This window comes from Arvicola amphibius, chromosome 1 (genome assembly GCF_903992535.2).
Source record: "Arvicola amphibius chromosome 1, mArvAmp1.2, whole genome shotgun sequence".
Taxonomy (NCBI): domain Eukaryota; kingdom Metazoa; phylum Chordata; class Mammalia; order Rodentia; family Cricetidae; genus Arvicola; species Arvicola amphibius.
In genome coordinates this window covers 6,569,350-6,590,192 of record NC_052047.1, presented here as the reverse complement: position 1 = coordinate 6,590,192, position 20,843 = coordinate 6,569,350, and the positions used below count along the sequence as shown (strand labels likewise).

Genomic DNA, 20,843 nt, shown 5'->3' with positions numbered 1-20,843 from the left:
TATTCAATGATATTCACACAGAGGGGACTCCCACATCACCCAGGCCTGGTTCACATCTGCACTGAATAGTGAGGAAATACTTCTCAAAATCAAAAAGATACTGTATAACACTTTATGAGAGACTTCATTCTAACAACCAGAACAGTAGCTGCTCCTAACAGTTAAGTCTCAGGCAATTCCTGTACAGAGTTCATGGATGTTTCTGTACAAACATGTACTTGCATGTTTCTCTAGGCCTTCAGTTAGTGCAGTAAACCAAAATGAGACCAGATTGCAGAGACTTGAGTTTGTAGATATATAGGGTTAAAAATCCTCAGTGTGTAAGAAGTTTCTGAGTCATAGGAACTCGTGATCTTCCCAGCACACATATTTGCAGTAGCGGTGTATATTCTTAGATCCTCTGCTCTGTGAATTGTGCATGCCTCTGTGCAGAAATGGGATCAGAGTCTTCTTACCGAGATATTTTCATTGTATTCTGTGTAGGTAGAAGCAATTTCTCCTATCCTTAAGTATTTTCTATTTATTGGGGTCATTTATTTTTTGAATCTTCACAGTGGAAAGCATATGTATAGTAAACATCTTTTGTAGCTACTTTCTCCTAGAGAAACATGATTTTGTTAAAGTGAATCCACAATTTTCTTAGAGTGGAACTACTTGGCCAAGCCCTTCCTCTGTGATGCCTCAAAAGAAATGTGCTTTTGAAAGTGAGAGAGGCCTGAAGAGTTTCAGTCTCTGCTGTTGCCCCAGCCATTTCACCATTCAGGTGTGCTCTGTGGTGTGTGCATCAGCAGGTGAGTGTGCTCTGGGGTGTGTGCATCAGCAGGAGAGTGTGCTCTGGGGTGTGTGCATCAGCAGGCAGGTGACTGTGATCTGGTATGTGCTCATCAGGCAGGTGGGCTTAGCTTCATCTCTCAGTCTCTTCTGGGGACATGTGGCAGTGTAGTGTCAGCCCAGTACCTGCTGCTGACAGCTGGTAGATAGAGACCAGACCGGGACAACTAAGTATCCTAGGGAGGCTCTCATAACAGGGTTCTGCTCCAAGAACCTAATGCCTCAGAAACCCGGAAGATCCAGGGAAGCCTACTGGTGCTCCTGAGCTTTGCATTGGATCTCCTTTCTCTGAGAACCCACACAGTTCCTGTCTACCTCCGCTTCAGGATGCTTGATGGCCTTTCTCCAAATCCTGCTCTCCGTCACATGACAGAGCCTGCCTGCTCTTCAGGCCCGCCTCTGGGTCCTTATCTTTGGCTTAGGTAAGCTGCATGACCACGCAAGTTCTTGATGACTCATGATGCTTGTGCCTCTAGGAAAATAATTAAAACATGTCATTAACTCTTGAAACAGAACTGACGTACTGCTTATATTAAACAGCCTGGCTGTGATTCGATCAGCATGTAACCACTTAAAATGATTGCTTTTTCCCCCCTGGCTATACTAGGGACTGAAGCAGGACCTCGAGTGCCACACTCCATTTTAGCAACAGTGATTTCCTGCTCTCCATATTGTGTTATGTTCTTTGACTGAGTCCTTTGACTCTGAGAGTCAGTTTTTGTGTATAGGAGGATGTGCTTTCAAGTGTTTTCCAAAGTTCACATGTAGAAACTTATGTGCATCAGGGCTGACAGGTATGGCGTAACAAGAGCCCCTGTGGGTAGGTGAGTGCCATTGACATGGGAGTGGGGGTACTTCTCACAAAAGCAGTCTTGGGATAGAAGTGACTTTTCTTGGTGGCTTGCCTGTGGCCTCTACTGTAGGATGAAGTGGCAGCATTCCCAGACGCCACACTTGACCTTGGACTGCTGGCCTCCAGGACTGTAAGAAGTCTGTCTCTATTCCTCATAAGTTACCCAACTTCAGGCGTTCTGTCACAGCAGCAGAGAAGAGGGCTAAAGACACAGTGCCACTCGATATATACAGCACGGATGCATAGGGGTTTATTGTCTAACTTTGTATTTCTGAAAAATCTGCAGATTAATTTTTTTATCTTACTGGTAGAATTGGCTATGCAATGAAACATTGCTGAATAGAGACTTCTGGGTGAGACTGGGCAGCCCTGCTGTTTCCAGGGGAGGGGTAGGAGACATTCTGTTTTACAGAGGAAGAGCATTAGAAGTTCATGGACAGTGGTAGGTAGGATACCTGGCATGTATAAAGATGGAGGAGGACAGGCTGTGCACACCTGTGCATGCAGCTGATGGGAGGGGAAGCAAGAGAGTCACCACTGTGTGATACTGGTGACCGAGCACCTATGAACAGGCTGTGAAATAAGAGTATATCCAGACCAGCAGATGTGTGTGTTGTGATATGGGAATAAAGGAAATGCACTGTGGCTGCTCCAAAAGATCCTAACTTCTTGGCTATTGAACTTAAAGATTCTGAAGGAGTTAAAGTGCTGGATGGAGGTTCCCAAAGCTGACTTGTAAAAGTGATCAGTGACCTCAGGAGATACAGGCAAGTCTGTCTAGGACATGGAAAAGAAAGCAGCGGAGGGAAGATTTAACAGGTAAAATAAAAATGAGGTCTTTGGGGTAGGAAAAAAAGAAATTTCAGGAATGAAAAACTCAGTGAAGCCAATAAAAACAGAGTGGAAAGCATCACCAATAGACTAAGCCAAACAGACGAAAGAATGTCAGTGATAGAGGGCAAGGTTAAGGAAATTCCACACTCAAACACCAGTAAGGAAAAGAAAATAAAAACCACAGTTACAGTGTCCAAGACCTTTGGGTTACACATGGAGATCAGACCTAAGAATACATGTGATGGAAGAAGGAACCTAGATAACCACAGGAGAGAAACAATATTCAATAAAATTTTGACAGAAAACCCCAAATCTGGAGGAAAGAACATCCCCAAATAGAAATGAAAAGAAGAACCTTTTCCTGACTTATTATAGTCTAAATATCAATTATTTTTACATATTAAAAATTGTAAAGGAAAAACAGCAACTCACAAAAGTTAAACACATAAAAAAGATTAGTTCTCACCAGTCACCTAAAAGCAAGAAGAACATGAGAGGATGTATTTCAAAAACCCAAAAGTAAATACCTTTCAACCTTGATGGCCATATTCTGAAAAGGCATCTTTTAACCAATGGAGAAAGAACGGTTCAAGTCTAAGGCAGTTCATGATGCCTGAGCCAGCACAGTGGAGAGACTTGAAAAAAACACTGTGCAGAGAAGTAGAAGAAAGTTAGCCCCCACCTCAGGGTCCCAGGATGGAATATACTGTGTGAAATGAAGAAATGAGCAAAGGAAATCCACTTGGTCCAACACAGTATACCTGAAGACCCTTTGTGTTCATAGTGGGGAAAGAAAAGAACAAACAACCCAGCTAGCCAGAAAAATAGGCAACAAAATTGTAAGACTTAATAAATAAATAGTGTAGGTAGAGTTTTCCTGTCCCGATTACCTGCTCCCAAATAACTGGTAACTGCTTCCCAATAATGACTCAGAGACTTAATACAAATTATAAATGCTTGGCTGATAGCTCAGGCTTGTTACTAACTTTTACATTTAAATTCACCCATATTTCTTATCTATGCTTTGCCATGTGGCTCATTTTCTATACCTTCTGCTTTCTCAGTGGCTTGCTTGTATCTCTGACTCCACCTCTTTTTCATCATTCTCCTAGTTTGGTTGTCCTGCCTATGATTTTTCCCTGGATACTGGCCAGTCAGCTTTTTATTAAACCAATCTGAGTAACTAATCTTCACAGTGTGCAGAAGGATTATTCCACAGCATTTCCCCCTTTTGTCTTATTAAAAAGGAAGGTTTTAACCTTAACATAATAAGATTATAAACAACAAAAAAGTTATTAAATAATTGCAGTTATAATATCCAGTCCATTTGTATTTGACAAAATTAGAAAAATGTTTTATTGTCTATCCTATCTTCGTGAGTCTAAAGTTTTATATTTAATTTATCTTTTATCATAACTAAGGATAACTTTAACTATGTAATTTTAACTCTTTTAATGACTCTAGGATGAAATGTTACCTAATGACAGGGACATCAGGCTGACTGGACAGGCATCCTAGAGTCTTCTGTGACTTTGGGGATCTATAGCCTACAGGCCTGGTATATCTGGCTGACATTTTTGGGAAGCAGGGAATTTTGAAGAATTGTCCTACCTTGTCTTAGCAAAGTTTGGCAGTTACCTTTTTTTCATCTTTCGTCCAGTTTGGACAGTATCTTGTCAGCAATTGAGGCAAGTGCAGTTTGTTTGCTCACATGTATAGTGTTTTCCATAAAGAAAACAAACTTTATACAGACTTTCTTCAGTGCCCATCTTCTTCTCAGAGGTAGATTGGTGCTATGAGGAGCAGATGTGTCTCACTGTCATGAAAAGTTAGGTTATTAAACCTTAAATGCCATATTCTGTAGGTCTTTGAAGTGTTTGAAGACCATCCATCTATGTAAATATATCTGTGTATGACTTTGAAAGCATAGCTAACATGACTATAAGTTTGACTTATAGATGAGTATTATATCTATTTTAATTGTATATTATATTTTTAAATGACCTGCATAAACACAGTCTTAAATAAGTCTGCTCTTAAAGAGGAGAAATATATATGTGGTAAAACAAAATTACCTTTAAATTTGTATCAACAAACCAAAATCTACACCAATGGGAAATATTTAAGGTTAATAGTTGTTTTTAGATTAAAGTGGATTTAATAATCTACCCTTTTATCTTATCATTTCTATATCCCTCCTTTTCTTTTTGGAATGAGACCCCCTGGATCTAATCTCCTTTGTTCAGCTTTTTTTCCTATTATAACAACTTGTAACCAACAGCCTTAAATGATGATAAATATCCATAGTCCATCTTTTCGGAATGTGGGCATAGTTTTCTAGACTGCTTCTTGTCGTTTGTGGGTGATTTTATCTTTGGCAACCCTGAGAAAATTTAAGATTATGGTCAAGTCTTGACTGGAGTATTTTGTGAGGCTATCTCATCTCAGTCAGCAGCCTTGAAGCTGTTCTGGATGCAGAATTTTGAGGAGGCTGTTACAGGCATTTTGAAATGATGGATCCATTTTCATTGGTGTTTGGTCCCCTTGCTATGGAAATGCATAAACTATTAAAGTGTATCTGCATTAATACAAGCATAGATTGTGCATTGTACATGTCAGCCACAGATGATTTTTTTCATGTGTTTGAATACACATCACATGTCTTGTAGTTCTTTTAGGTTTATTTCTCTATGTCTGTAGTCAGGATCTCAGGGGGTCTTCCGTGATCAAACCTGATTTTCTTTAACCCTGATTGAATCCACAGCCTCTCATTTCCTGTGGACACAAAAGTGAAACCTCTCCCCCAAGGTAACATATCTTTTGACATAAATTTTGAAGTCAAGATATTTTTAAAATATATAGGTTGGTTGACTCTATTAGTTTTAAAAATCTACTGTCTCTTAGCAGCCAAAAAAGTTAAAGATAGCACAGTAACATATAGGATCCAGACTCTCTGTGTATGTCCCATCTTTACATGGCTTATTATATTTTTTATTACTCTCTTTGTTTTTAAGGGACTTTCTCTGCCCTTTTCTTTTCTCTCCTAAGCCTACACATATTTTTTAATGCACTGTTTTAAAAGTTTTTTTTTTATTTGAATCTATTTACTGCATATCTGGAACCTTTTCTGTCTACATGAGCAAAAACACCAAGCCTATCATGCAGCACACTGGTGGAGCTTGTGTTGGCAGCTTAAGCCCACAGGCAGTGACTGGGAGACTGTACTGTAGCCCTCGTGAGAGACTGAGTAACCTGCCATGAGGCTTAGCTCAGGTTGTACTGGCAACTGCCAGAAGATGTGTCTCTCTACTGTAGCCAACATGTAGAGACATGAGACTAAGATGCTAAGTTTGGCTCTCTCTTAAGCAAGACCTATTATCTCTCACCATGCACAAAATTAAATTCACAAAATAAATACCATGTAACCATTTTTTAAAAGAGGGCTAGAGTGATGGGTTGGTGGTTGAGAACACACACTGCTCTTACAGAGGTCTTGAGTTTGTTTCTCAGCATCTATGTCAGATAGCTCACAACCACCTGTAACTCCACCTCTAGAGGTCCCAGTCCCCTCTCCTGTACTCCATGGGCACCCAATCACACATGCATATACCCACACACAGACACACATAATTAAAATATAGTAAAATCATTTTAGAAAAGAACTACCATGTGACCCAGCCACACCCCTTCTGGGTGTGTGCCCGCAGGACTCTTAGGATTGCAGCCACGGGAATGCTGTAGCGCTGCTGTCCACAGAGCCACGCCCTGGATGCCACCAGCAGGTAAATGAGTCAGGAAGATGTAGTCCACATACACTGAGAATAATGTGGAATCTAGCTTTAAATTTGTGTGTAGAATAGTGGGCATGTGTGCGTGTGTGTCTCTGTGTGTGCGTGTACTCATAGAGAGACCAGGAAAGAGAAGGAGGAGGTGTAAAGGGAGTGGGGTAGTGGGACAAGAGGTGTCGTAGGGTACATGTGCCGTGAAAGGGTGGTGCACGTTTTGGTGGGGGGGTGGGGCATGGCAAAGGGGGGACCGATAAAAATTAAGTCTAATATGTATGTATAAACAGCAGTATGTCACAGTGATACCCATTAATTTGGATGCCAACAAAAGTTTTCTCTTTTTGAAGAGTGAGTAGAAACACTGTGTGTTCCATGAGGGCCAGGGTATGTTGACTGTCATGGCGAGACAACGGGAAGAGGGTGGGTGTCTTCTTCACATTTCCGGCTCAGCAGCTTCTGTTGTTAAAGCTCAGACCAGACACAGACATCTGAATGGTGTCAGCTCCCATCCAGGGCCTGGTTTATGATACTTCTCTGGGGAAGGCTAAATATTCTGGGTTTCATGCGGACAGGACAGGATTATCGTCACTGGCTGGCTTAGGGTACTTTATTTACCTCTGCCTGGCTTCATGACTTAGCCCAGTTCCCTAATCCATTTATTAATCTGCAAGAGATACATCTGTACAACTAAGCAGAACCTTTCAGTTATACTTTTGACTGTACAGTGCTGTTTAGTTCGGGCCTGACGCCCAGTGAAAGGCATCATGGTTGTGCATGTTTTCTGACCGGTAGAGGGAAATGTGGAAGGGTGAACTCGGCCCAAGACCTCAGGGAACCTGGGAAGCTAGCAAAAAAAAAAAAAAAAAAAAAAAAGCTGTTGTTTTCGTGTTGTTGACATTTTGAGTCCTTGAGTACAGAGATGGCTTTAGAGGATTATTTGAAGAAGCAGGATAGGGATGAGGGTGTGGCTCGAGTGTTTGTCCTGTGTGTGTGGTTCTTCTGCACGTGAGCCCCAGCACCCCCCACACACACTTAGGATTCATGCTTTCTTTATGTGTATGAAAAGATAAAATCAGTCACTTAATGCAGGTGAGTGGTTGAAAGCAAGAAATATTGTCAGTATTTTATAAGTAGATGAAATCAGCCAATAGGTCTGTTGTAAAAAGGGAGGGGGCCTGTGCCTAGAATAAAATGCATTAACTAGACTAGATTGAATCAAAATCTTTTGTAATATAAATTAAATGTTATTACTGGAACTAATAAAACTCGTATATGATAGCTAACTTTGTCTATTTGGTTTGATTTCCAAATACCCAGAGAATAATTAGACATACTGGAGTGTGTCTGTAGCAGTGGATACAGAGAGGCTTAGTGGAGCAGGGAGACGCACCCTGCATATGGAAGCAGGCTCCCTTTGACTGGAGCTCTGGACTGCATGAACCAGGGAAAGGACACCTGCAGGGCACTGGTATTCCTTCCGCTTGCTGCTCTCTGATGATGATCACCTGCAACCTAGCTGTTCAGGTCACCCGTCATGCCTTCCCTGCCAGTTTGCAGTGCCAACTGACGAAAATCTTTTCAAAGTTATTTTAATATTTATTATATATGTGCTTATATACACACGAGCCACAGCACTGGTGTGTGGAGGTCAGAGGTCAAAGGTCAGAGAACTCTCTAGACCTGTTCCCACCTTATGCCTTCACCAGGCCTGCAGAGCAAGTCCCTTTGCCTGCTGAACCATGTTGCTGGCCCTGAAAATCCTGCTTTAAACTTTATGCTTTATATTTTTGTTAACCTGTTGATTGGCTCACTAGCTCCTCAAATATTTGCTGAGCAAATACTCTGTACATGTGCATTTATAATTTGCAGCCACGTCCCTCAGCAGACAGTGTACTAAAGGAGGAGTCGGTGTGTCGAGAGTAACATACCGCTTACACACATCAGCCCACCATTCAGTATTCAAATGGCCCTTGGATCTTCATGAAGGTTGCTAGTGAAACTCATGGAGGATGTATTGACTCACGTAGGAGAAGAGGTTGGAATCCATGGGAGCCTCCAACTGTGTGGGGCCTAAAGCATGTGTGGCAGAAATCACCATCTTAAAGACAGCAGAGAGTTTGGATCCACAGTGATCCACATACTGCACCAATGCTTTCAGAGTCTGTTCAGGAGCCAGCGCCTTGGGCAGCATGGGCTGGCCTCACACTCCTGCTGTAAGTGGCCTTCCGTCACTGCACCAGGTATCTGGGACTACAGGGGTGTGACACCTTAGGGTTTCTAATATGGCTTACAAGTGACAGTCATGTGTTAGGATTTTCTTAGTTTTGTGTTTAGTTTCTACCGGTCTCCCTCATGGCGTGATCAAGTAACATAAGGACTCCCAAGGGATATTCTCGTAGGGAACAGCATGAGAGGAGGGGTTTGCTGGGTGCCTTGGCCTTAAAGCAGAGAGGTCTGAGGGGGCCCAGTTCTTGGCAGTGCTCTTAACCTCTGAGCCATCTCTCCAGCTTGGGCCCAGTTCTTGGCGTACGAGGAGCCAACCCTTCCTTGCTGCTGGGGTGCTCCACCCTGAGAAACAAACTCTGCTGGCAGCGCCACATTCTTAATGAGACATATTGTTTCTACGACTCTAGGAACCCAAGCGTCTCCTTTCCAAGACTCACTTCAGGCTGCTCCCTCCCAAAACCCGTCGGGAAAGTCCCATTCCCACATCCAGGCTCTCCCAGCTCTCCGTCCTCGCGACTCCCCTGCTCTTACTTAATGGCAGCCCCTTTCACTCTTTAGCTAGCACAGTGTAGCCTGTTAGCTGTTGCTGCCATTATATAAGATAAATTAGTCTGTCTGTCTTTCTTTCTTTCTTTCTTTCTTTCTTTCTTTCTTTCTTTCTTTCTTTCTTTCTTTTTTCTCTCTCTCCCTCCCTCTCTCCCTCCCTCCCTCCCCCCTCCCTCCCTCCTTCCCCCTCCCTCCCCCCTCTCTCCCTCTCTCCCTCCCTCTCTCCCTCTCCTGGGTTTCTCTGTGGCTTTGGACCTGTCCTGGAACTCACTTTTGTAGACTAGGCTGACCTTGAATTTACAGGGATCCTCCTGTCTCTGCTGGGATTAAAGGCGTGCACCACCACCACCTGGCTGAAATAAGGTATTCTTAAAGAACAGTTAGGAGAAATTTCCAGTTCTGGGAATTGTGTTGAAACCACACATACCAAAAGTTTAAAATCACTTTATTAAATCCAACTTTATGGACTTCTCTATAGATGGAAGAACTGGTGGATCCGAGGCATCCTCACCCTGACCATGATCTCCCTGTTTTTCCTGATCATCTATATGGGGTCCTTCATGCTGATGCTCCTGGTAAGTGATTGGCACTAGCCTAATGCCTTGGTTTTTCAGTAGTTGCATATCATTGAAGTCGTTGGAGCATATCATCATAAAAAGGTAACCCACGACTTGACAGCAGCAAGCTCAGCTCCTTTAGCAGTTTCTACTTCATGAAATGATGTAGATGAATCTTGTGTTGGTGCAATGGACCCTCAGTGTGCTCATGCAGCAGAGACCAAGTGGGCGTGCATTAATACATAGATACCTATATGTCCAGTATTGTGCGGAGCATTAGGTGTGACAGAAATGCATATAGCACTTCCAAATACTTATAGCTGACTCGATCCCTGACTTCATAGAACTTAGTGTGACAGCAGAAATGCTCAGAGGACTCAATAGTGGTAAGTCTCATGTGTGACAGCAGAAACGCTCAGAGGACTCAATAGCGGTAAGTCTCATGACAGGCCATATTTCAGCACAGAGGTAGAGAAACACGCCATCTGATCTGAAACAGGGATAGCAAAGGCTTACAGAGAGATGGTGTCTAGGCTTGATCATGAAGATTACCCAAAGAAAGCAAGGTGGACGTCAAGGTGGCTACCCCAGTGTCAATCAAGGGAGGAGCTAATGACAGAAGGTGGTACCGCGTGCATGGGATCCGAGTTGACCTGTGTGTAACTCTTAGGGTTGAGACTGGCGAGCTGAGTACATGCCCTCCTGGGAGATTTAGATGTGTACGGGAAGCCAAACAAGTCATAGGGCAAACAGATAAATTAAGCTCTGACTTCATTCATTTCATAAATGCTTCAAGGTGACTGGTGCACACCGAGTGTTACTGAAGCCCCGGGGTGTGTTAAAGATGGTGCTCAGAAGAGCATGCCAGCCTGTTTTCATAGTGCTTGCTGTTTACACTGTAAAGAATGGATTAGCCGCTTCTCAGAAGACTAGCACTGTCAGAGCAGAAAAGGAGTTGGCAGACGGTCCGGAGCATTGCACAACGCGTGAGCGTCCATCTGAAGGTTGAATAGGAGTCATGGAGGTGGAGAGAGGAGCTGGGAGTATCCATTGACTTATCAGGTGTTTCCAGTTATCCAGGCATGGCTTAGCCATGAATAGTGACGACCATTCTTGGGGCACACAGTGTCCTTCATTATTACTATAAGGATGAGTTGAGAAGGTGACAAGTTCTCTAGATAAAACTGTTCACTCCCCTGGCCAGGCACCGCTGCTCCCACTGTGGCCCCTGCCCTCCTGGGACATAGGTGTGCAGCAGGCAGCTGTGCCCGCTGCTCCCCCTGTGGCCCCTGCCCTCCCGGGACATAGGTGTGCACCAGGCAGCTGTGCCCGCTGCTCCCCCTGTGGCCCCTGCCCTCCCGGGACATAGATGTGCACCAGGCAGCTGTGCCCGCTGCTCCCACTGTGGCCCCTGCCCTCCCGGGACATAGGTGTGCACCAGGCAGCTGTGCCCGCTGCTCCCCCTGTGGCTCCTGCCCTCCCGGGACATAGGTGTGCAGCAGGCAGCTGTGCCCGCTGCTCCCCCTGTGGCCCCTGCCCTCCCGGGACATAGGTGTGCAGCAGGCGGCTGTGCCCGCTGCTCCCCCTGTGGCCCCTGCCCTCCCGGGACATAGGTGTGCACCAGGTGGCTGTGCTGGTGCTGGTGTTGGACCCTCCCTTTCACTCTGTTGCTTTCCTCATCTCATCTTGGTTCTTGCAGCCTCTTCCGTGTACTCACATTCCTCTTCTGCCTACTGGAGAGGACAAATGCCTCTAACCCATCTTCCTGTCTTTCACTGTGTCCTGTTGAGAGTAGATATGATTATCAGCAGCATGGTGTGCTTTTCCTTTTATTAAAAATACATTTGAAATTAAAATTAATCACAATAAGTTTTATCAGCACAGGGAGTCAGGGGGTGATGCCCCCAAGAAGGGCCAGATTACATTTCCATGACAAAATTCAGAGCAGTTTTAGAGATGTTCGTCTTGCTGTATTGCCCGAGCTGGCCTTGAACTTGCTCATGTGGGCCAGGCTGACCTTGAACTTGCTCATGGAGGCCAGGCTGGCCTCTGACTTGCTCACTAGGCTAGGCTGGCCTTGAACTTGCTCAGGAAGGCCAGGCTGACCTCAGACTTGAAATCCTGCTGCTTCAGCCTCCGCAGGGCAGGGATTATAGTGTGCACCATGCTCAATTGGATCCTGATTTTTAAAAGAAAATCATCAAACTGCCTAAACTACTTCAGATTTCTTTACCTTTCCTGCTGTCTAATGGAATGTGAAGCATTGTGTTATTTAAATCCCTGTGCTATTTTTTAAACATTCAGATTATGTTCTGATTCTTTAATAAGAACATCTTTAATTTTGAACATACTGGAGCACAAGTAAGTTCTGATTTCATAAATCAGATTATTTTCTTAAAATAGATTCCTAAAGTAAAAATAGGCATTTTTATTTGCATAACACACATCTGACACTTGACATGTCAAAATCTGTTCCGTCCCCCAGCCGTCCTGTGTAAATCTGCTGTTCCAGGCTTTCCTTGCTGCTCTGTGTTCCCGCCTCACCTTAGCCCTCTAATGTGTAATGTTGCTTAAAAAGGCTAAGTCGAAGGCTTGCTTCCCACTGGGATCTAATCACCGAGAGGGGTCTGACCTAGTCAGGGTTCCATCTGATGGACTTTTCAGAGGTGTGGCAACTTCCAAAGGTGGACCAATGGGAGGAGTTGGTCCAGAGCAGAGCGGCTGTGACACTTGTCTCTTCTCCGGCTCACTCTGTGCCTCCTAGACTGAAGAGCCTGTTCCACGGTGCCCCCACAACTCCATGTCTGCGTCACCATAGATCCCAAATCTCTGAACTGTAAGACCTTTGCAATAAATTCTTTCTATCTTGTGTGGTCAGATGGCATATTCCTAGTCTCCACGTGCCTCCCCCACCCGTGACACTCTGCTTGTTTGCACTCCGTTCACACACACATTTGTGCATTCTGACAGCTCTGAGCTCCTTAGTCAGCCTTGCATGCTTCGGTCATCTGCAGACGTGACTGGCTGTTGTCTGTTTGATGCTGCCCGTCCATCCCCTACCATAGGTGTGTGTGGTTGTTTCCACATGGCCTTCAAGTTACGTGCTTCTTCACAGACTCTCTCTCTGAGAGCAAATGCCCCAGATCACTTCCAGGACTCCTCAGTGGCTGTTAAAGAATTGGCTCTTGTTTTTAAGCTCCTAACACATTAACTGGGCCAGTGAAATTCTTTCAATGTTTATCGCTACCAGTGTCAGTAGCACGGTGTATCAATTTCTGCATAATCTCCTGGTTCTTAAAACCATAAAGACATTTTAAAGATTCTTATCTCTAGCACTTTGAATTCCTTAGTTTTGGTTGCCCCAGACATTCTGTAGCCTCCTCGCCAGCTGTAACGATAATCACACAGATAACACGGCTTTTAAAGCCCCTTTCCTCCTGTCCGTTCAGTGCTGTGCTCAGTGCTGCGTGGGTGCTGATGAGATCGTATCACTGCACGTGATATTCTAAAAGCTCTTTGTTCTCTAAATAGTGTGGTTTGCCATTTTGTCTTCATACTGAACTTTGTCCCCATTCTTTGATTATTTTTTGTGAAAATAACCTTTTATTTCATATTTACACAAAGATTATTTGAAGAATGACCTTTAAATATCCTTTGTTTTATAAGACACGAATGACTTTTCACTCCAGTCTTTCTTTACTTTCCTGTACTATGAGATAATATTTCTTTATTATGTGACTAAAGGGAACACTTATTTTTTAAAAGTATATGATTGATAAATATTTGGTGACAAAATAGCTTAAAAATCCCTGAATGGCAGGTGTAGCGGGCGTGGTCGGCCGGCAATGGGAAATAACCAAACTAGCCTTATGTGAAATACTCAGCTTTAATAAAAGGAGAAAATGGGAGAAACTTACAGAGCCAGAGTTCCAGCGAAGAGCAGGGAACCAAGAGAGCAAACAACCAAATCTTTTAAAGGTATTTTGTGCCCCGGAGGGGTCACGCCCCTCAGACAAGGGATTGGTCAGCCTCCCCAACAGGCAGGTTTGAGAAGGCTAGTTTATAGAAATCCTTCTCCCTCTCTACCCCGTGTATGCATGTTTGTGTGTGTGTGCGTGCACTTGTGTGCCTGCACTTTCCCATGCATGCATGTCCTGGAGGTGGAAGATTGCTGCTGAGGGTCTGTCTCTGCACCTTCTCTTTGGAGGTAGAATCTCTCATTGAGCCTGGAGCTTCATGCTCTGGCCTCTGTCTGACCCATGAGCCCTGGGATGCTCCTGCTGTCTGCTCCATCCCTTCCCCAGTGCCAGGGTTGGAATGTCATGTGTGTCAACCTAGGTCCTCATGCTTGTGCAGTGTGTTGCGTTATCACTGGCTCATTCACCCAGACCCCAAGAGATGCTAAAAAAAAAAAAATACACTTTCAAACATGAATTTGGAAACTTTTTTCAATGAAAGACCAAACAGTAGTGTTTTAGATTCTAAGCTACAAATTGGCCTGTTATAGTCTTTGATTTTTAAGCTCTTTAAGCTTATAAAAGTCTCATTTTTTTGTACAAGATTGCACAATGACAAGCCCTTGGGTGTGCTGTTTAAAGGAAGGAAAAGAATCCGTTGTGTTCACCAAGACTCCCTTCTGGCTCAGAGGTTCTCACTGTGCTGTTTGAGTCTTGGAATTGGCCAAGCTTGAGCAAGATGTTGCAGTTGTTATAGTTTAAGTAAAATTATGGAAGGGGAGGGGAGAGGCAGATGGGAAGGTGAGAAGGGGGAAGAGGTGGGGGGATGGGAGCCAGGGCAACAGCTACCTTTCAGGGAGAGAGATGGAAAGGAAGAGGCCCTGGCTGCAAGGAGGAAGGAAGATCTGCCTGCCTCAGCAGTGGACAGGGGAGGCGGGGTATGGGGTGTGTGTGAGCAGGACTTGTCTCTTAAAGGGACAGGGCAGACCATTACACCCACATCTTTTTTTTTTTTATATGAAAAGGCAGGAGGTTAGGCACAACAGGTTAGAGGAATTGGATTTGCGGATTCTCAAGATTGCTTCCTGCTTATTTGTGGGCATCTTGGGAGGGGGGACCTGAGAAAGCTGGGTGCTGGTTACATCCTGGCATACCTGGTCTCTTTGCTCCTGTCCAGTGTTTGTGGTATGGAAACGTCTGGTGTCTCTTACACATGTTTAAGGCACAACAGAGGATAAAGTTAAGTTTAGGGAAAAAAATTTTAGGACCAGGGAATTGAGAGGGGCGTATCTGACCTGTTTAAGGTGGATCCTCCAATTCAGCTTCCTGATACTCACAAGAATTCTTTGGGTTTATGAAAATTTAAACAGCAGCAGAATGATTGTGACAGATGTTTTTCTCCAATGAAAAGTATTTTTAAGACTATGGAAGGCAGTGTGAGAGAGATTTGATAAGTTGTATTTGTCTTCACACCTTTATAACCTGTAGGTACACACCTTAATAACTTGTATTTGTGTTTTACTGAAATTTGTTTGGTGAGGTTGTCTTTTTAAACTGACAAAACCTCTCAGCTGTCAGACTGCATCAGAGATCTTTGGAAGGATAAAGTTTTACTTGAGTTATTGTTTAAAAAACTACATAAGAACTTTCTTGGTTGGCACCTAGAGCTACTCCTCAGGGTCCTCCATGGTTGTTGAGGGTTGTATTTGTCTTTTGCTGTTTAGCTCAGGGCCTGCCAGGCTCCAGAAGATCCTGTGGGCTAAGAAATCTGTAGGAAGACAAGCCTACGTTGGCCTGAGTAGCTAGGCTGTCGATTCCAGTGATTCTGTCCACACCTGGAGATCTTCAGTTTAGATGAAAGGCAGTTTTCCCCAGTGGTCAGCGCTTGGCAGTTGAAGCGAATGCAGATGGACATAGTCTGTGTCCGTCTGTCCGTCTGTCTTCTGTGGAGGAAGTAGAGTGCTGCTGCTAGGAGCCAACCTGTCTGTTTTTGTTACGAAAAGTTTTTTTTTAATAATTAAGCATTTAAATGCCATATTCCCCAGATCTCTGAGCAGATGAGGGCTGTTTACTGGGTATAGATAAGTCATAACTACAGTATAGACTCCTCCTGGAGAAGTGGGTCTGAGCTTGACTGTACTGGCTCTCAATTTAACAGGTAAGATTTATACTTGTAAAAAGACAGAAAGAAGAAAAAATTGCAATAGAAGGTTAACAGCAGAACTGACAGTAGTAGAGAACAGCTTATTATATTTTAAATCAGGGTTGGATTAAGAGACTTAAAAGTACATACCAGTTTAAAATATGAGACTTATTACTTTGTAGTCTGGAATAAGATACAATGAACAGAAAATTACAACATTTAACAGTAAACATAGGTGCATTTAAGATACATGTATGCACGCGTGCACACACACACACACACAGTGAACAGAAATTGGGCAAAGTGGATGCTTTGGTGGGCTCTACCAAAGGCATGCCACTGTGTAAAACAGACATGTAACAGAGTCAACACCAGGGAACCAGGTAGGGAATACCTCAGTAAAGATGGCAGGACTTGGTCACCTGACCTGACTCTCAGTTAAAATGGCAGTGAAGTCAACTGACCTCAGTTAAGATGGTGGTAAGGTCACCCATGTAACAGAGTTAACACTGGGGTACTAGGCAGTAAAGATGGTGGAACTTGGCAGCTTGGTCAGCTGACCAGTCTCTCAGTTAAGATGGCAATAAAGTCACCTGACCTCAATCAAAATGGTGGCAGTCACATGTTGTATGGAAGAGAGACCTAGAGGCATGATCTGCCCTGTTGCTGAGATGCCATGCCAAAATCCCCTGTAGGGAGCAAAGGCTAGAATTGAAAACAGCTGCCTCGTGGATCGGTTTCTGTGGGACCAGTGGTAGCGGTGGCAGGGACAGTTTGAGGAAAAGTGGAGCTGGTGGGACACCAGCAGAGCATTCACAGGCGGGTAGGTGGCTGAAATGTGAAAACCCACCAAAACAGCAAACAAACACCACAGGGCCTATAGGAGGACGTCTCCTCTCTATAGGCAGGGTGTTAAAGCCTGACGGGCTTCTGTCCAGTTGACTCAGAAGCTAGAGGCAAGAGGCTGCTCTGAGCAGTCTCTCACGGCGGGGACTACTTTTGAGAGGTCCAAAAGAAAACGAAAGGAGAAAGAAAATCCTGAGTGACCCTGGGGCCCCAAAACGAATGCACCACACAGCATGTGCAGTGCTAATAGCATGGGAGGACCAACCCAGTTGGTATGGTCACGTTTTTAGCTATGGGAAGCTACCAGAGATGAATGTCAATGAAGGGCTCAACCTCAGCGGTGAAGGCTGTGGTTGGCTTACTGGAAGGGGAAAACTCACCACGGAAGCCGCTGGTGTGTGTAGAGGTTGGTATTTAAACAGATAGAGCTATTGCAAAGAAACTGGTTCTGGAGTCCAGGGTTTCACACGTCCTCCGCTGGCCCACCTGTGGGCAGGAAAGAGCGGGGAGAGAGCCTGGCCAGGTCAGGAGCACCAAATGTTAATGGTAAAAATAAAATACCATAGGTCCCCGAGTGGTGCCAGTGGGCAGCAGGCACGAGACCACAGTGGGCCGCAAATGCAGCCAGTCCCAGGCAGGGAGCCACACAGCGGGTGAGAGACAGAGACCTGTTAGGCACACCATGCAGAGAACGTGGGTATTTATTTAGTGGGTTATAGAGGGGAAAGGGGAGAAGTGGGGAGAAGGGAGAATGGCAGAAGCTGCCTCTTCGGGAGAGAGACTGAAAGGAAGGGACTCAGGCAGGAAGTGAAAGAAAGATCCACATCCTCTGGCTTACTTGGTGGATGGGGGTAGGGGTGAGGAGAGTGGGGGAGGGAGTGGGCGGGGCTTGTCTCTTAAAGAGACAGGACAGACATTATAGCAGCCTCACCTCGATCCCTGGGTTTATCACTGGGAACACAAGGACACCTTGCAGGGCAGAGCTCCAACAGCTTTGTTGTCTGTGTGGACGTGCCGGCGACACTGCCCAGACTGACTGTTGCTGGCTGTGGGCCAGTCTGCTCAGCTGTGAGAAGGAGGAGACCATGTTGCCATTATTTGTCCTGGACATTACCTTTTATTTTTTTATTTTTTAAGGTAGAGTCTCACTGTTTGGCTGTGGCTGGCCTAGAACTCACTTATGTAGAGATGGGGAAAGCCTTGAACTCACAGAGATCTACTGCCTCTGCCTCCTGTGTGTTAAGTAAGATTAAAAGTCCAAGCCACCATCTTTGTAAGTGTGTTGTAGCGTGTGATTAAAGATACATACACCCAAGCAGACTCCCCTCAGTCAACTTTTTCTCATAGTAATCTAAGAGACGGATGTGGAAAAACTAGAACTGGCTGTGCCGTACTTGTACCTGTAACACAGGAGGCTGAGGAGCTGAGAAGGGAGTGAGAGGCCAGTCTGTCCTATAGTGTGAGACCTGTCTCAGAAAAGATTATCCATCTCGAGAAATGGCGAATATGTGGCAATAAATAATAAGAAGAAACTTCCCAAGGACTTGCTACCTCTGGCTATTCTTGGGAAGATCCCAGGCCTTTGTTTTAACTATCCTTTTGCTGCTCCATTAGGCATCACTTCCTTTGAAAGAGCGAATATTGCCTCTTTGCTATTGCCATTTAGAATAATTAGAAATAGGTAGATTAAGACTCTCTAAAATACACATGGCAAGATGTTGCTTTAAGTCACACAGCACAGATATAAACACTGGAGATCATGTGACCCTGTTGTTTACTCTTAGGTTCTAGGCATCCAAGTGAAATGCTTCCACGAGATCATCACCATTGGGTACAGAGTCTATCACTCCTATGACCTCCCGTGGTTCAGAACACTGAGTTGGTGAGTGACTGACACACTGCTCTGGATAGGGAAATTGAATCCTTCTCTAACGTTTTTAATTGCAGAATGATTTTAGAGAAAGAGAAACATGCTGTAACTGAATTTATAAAAAAGAAAATAACCTTTGTTCCTCCTCCAGCACAGTGATCCTCAAACTTTCATTTTAGTCTTTGTAGTGACATCTAATAAATGATTAATATATATATATAATTTTTCATTTTATTTCCTTTCTGATCATAATTTTATGAAAAGCTCTTTTTCCCCAGTTGATCAGAGAACATCAAATATTTGATTTGTGTGTGTGTATGTGTATGCGTGTGTGTGTATGTGTGTGCAAGTGTGTGTATGTGCGTGCAAGTGTGTGTATGTGCATGTGTGTGTGTGAAGCTTTGCTTTACTTATTTTTTATTTTTAATTTTTTTAACATTTAAGGCACTCATCCCTGCCAAGACTTTGGAGTAAGAAACACGACACTATGCTAGCTCATAGTCAGGCTCCATGGTCATGCCTTTAAGGAAGCTATTCCATTAACATCTTCCCTGAAGCCACTGTCTTCCTAAAACAAGTGTTTCTCACCTCTGGGCTTAGACTATTCTAAATAGTTCCTACCTGAGTGTGCTGACTCAGACCTTTGACCCTGGTTCTGGGATCCTGGCCACAACAACTTGTTCAATTGCCCATTGTCTGAGGCAGGAGGGCCATGAGGTCAAGACTAGCCTAAGAGGTCAAGGCCAGCCTGAGAGGTCAAGACTATTCTGAGAGGTCAAGGCCAGCCTGAGCTGTGTAATAGGATCCTGGAGATAAGGAAAGTGGTGGAGTGGTTGTTGATATTATAAGGGGCCATTTTTCTCCTAGTACTTTTCTCTGTTCTAATAAAATATATGGGAAACACACACACACACACACACTAAATCAAAATAAGAAGAATCATTGTTTGATTGGGACCCTTCTGGGCATTGAGAAGAACTGAGAAAAATGTCAGAACTATGTGCAGGGCAGTGGGGGAGATGGTCAGCCACCTCTTCCTCCTTCCCTCTTAACTAGCTGGTGGGGCGAGGTTGTGTTCTCCAGGATTAGTTATTAAACATGAGAACACTGAGCAGCCAGGAGTTAATTTTCATTATAAACTCAATGCTGTGTGTGTGCGCAGATATGTGCACATCTGCCTGTTCACTGTAAACTCAGTGCTGTGTGTATGTATGTGAGTGTGCACGGACATGTGAGCATCTGCCTGTTGTATTTTGACATTGTTGTCTCTGATACTATATTTTGATTGAACACATGAATTGTACTTGGTGAATTGCTGATTGCTGTTGACTGATTGGTCTGAAATAAAGTTTGAATGAGAAAACAGTATTTTTGTGGAGTGTATTTTGAATTAATCACTCAAATTTGTTTTTTTGCCATCAAAATGCAGGGAATAATTGTGTCCCATTTGGTGGGGAGAGCATTCAGACACACCAAGCTAATGGGTTTCAATTGCAGGTACTTTCTCCTGTGTGTGAACTACTTCTTCTATGGAGAGACAGTGGCAGATTACTTTGCTACGTTTGTTCAGAGGGAGGAGCAACTACAGTTCCTCATTCGCTACCACAGGTTTATATCCTTCGCCCTCTACCTGGCAGGTAAATTGAGGTCAGTCTGCACTGACCTGCATTAATGTTTCCCACATGTGTCTTTACCTAGGTTATTTAAATGCATTTGTGTGGTTTTTTTTTTTCTGTTGCATTCTGTTCCGGGCTCTCTTTACATTATTTCTCATGCATAAAACTATTTTTCCATTGTGGGCTTAAGTAACATTTATTCCCTAGTGGTAATTAAAAAAAACCCATAATTATAGCATTCCATGTTCCTGAAATTTTTCTTTTCAATTTATAATTAAAAAGAGAAAATTTGAAAGATTTATTAGAGTATGTATTAATCAAACATAATTTGCAGAGAAAATTTTGCAAATATATATTTATAATTGTCCCTAGGGAATAAGGTTTCATCTAGAGCAGTGGTTCTCAACCTTGCTAATGCTGTGGCCCTTTAACACGGTTCCTCGTGTTGTGGTGACCCCAACCATAAAACCACATCATTGCTCCTTCATTCTGTGACTTTGCTACTGTTATGAATGGTAATGTAAATACTTCTGGAGATGGGGTTTGACTAAGGGGTTGCGACCCACAGATTGAGAACCACTCTCTGGACGATCCAGGCAGTCTGCTGGAGAAGGCGTGTTTTGTGGGCAAGCTTGCTTCCAGGACGCCGGTGCCTTTCTCATTGCTGCAGATTAGGGCGTGGAACCCAGTGTGGAATGTCTGGGGGCTTTCAGAGGATGGGAAGCTTTTTTCCTCATTTATAACTTTTTTTTTAAAATCCAATCTGTTTTCTTCCCTTAA

The 20,843-nt window shown here is 44.0% G+C and overlaps 1 protein-coding gene across 1 annotated transcript in view; it reads left to right on the top strand.

The window, feature by feature from the left end:
• The window catches only part of Cds1 (CDP-diacylglycerol synthase 1), a 75,298-nt gene that overhangs the window by 26,709 nt on the left and 27,746 nt on the right, over positions 1-20,843 (top strand). The window contains exons 3-5 of the mRNA XM_038338630.1: positions 9,554-9,650; positions 18,362-18,459; positions 19,945-20,084. Of these exons, the coding sequence (XP_038194558.1) occupies positions 9,554-9,650; positions 18,362-18,459; positions 19,945-20,084 (335 nt within the window). The remainder of the gene's footprint in view (positions 1-9,553; positions 9,651-18,361; positions 18,460-19,944; positions 20,085-20,843) is intronic.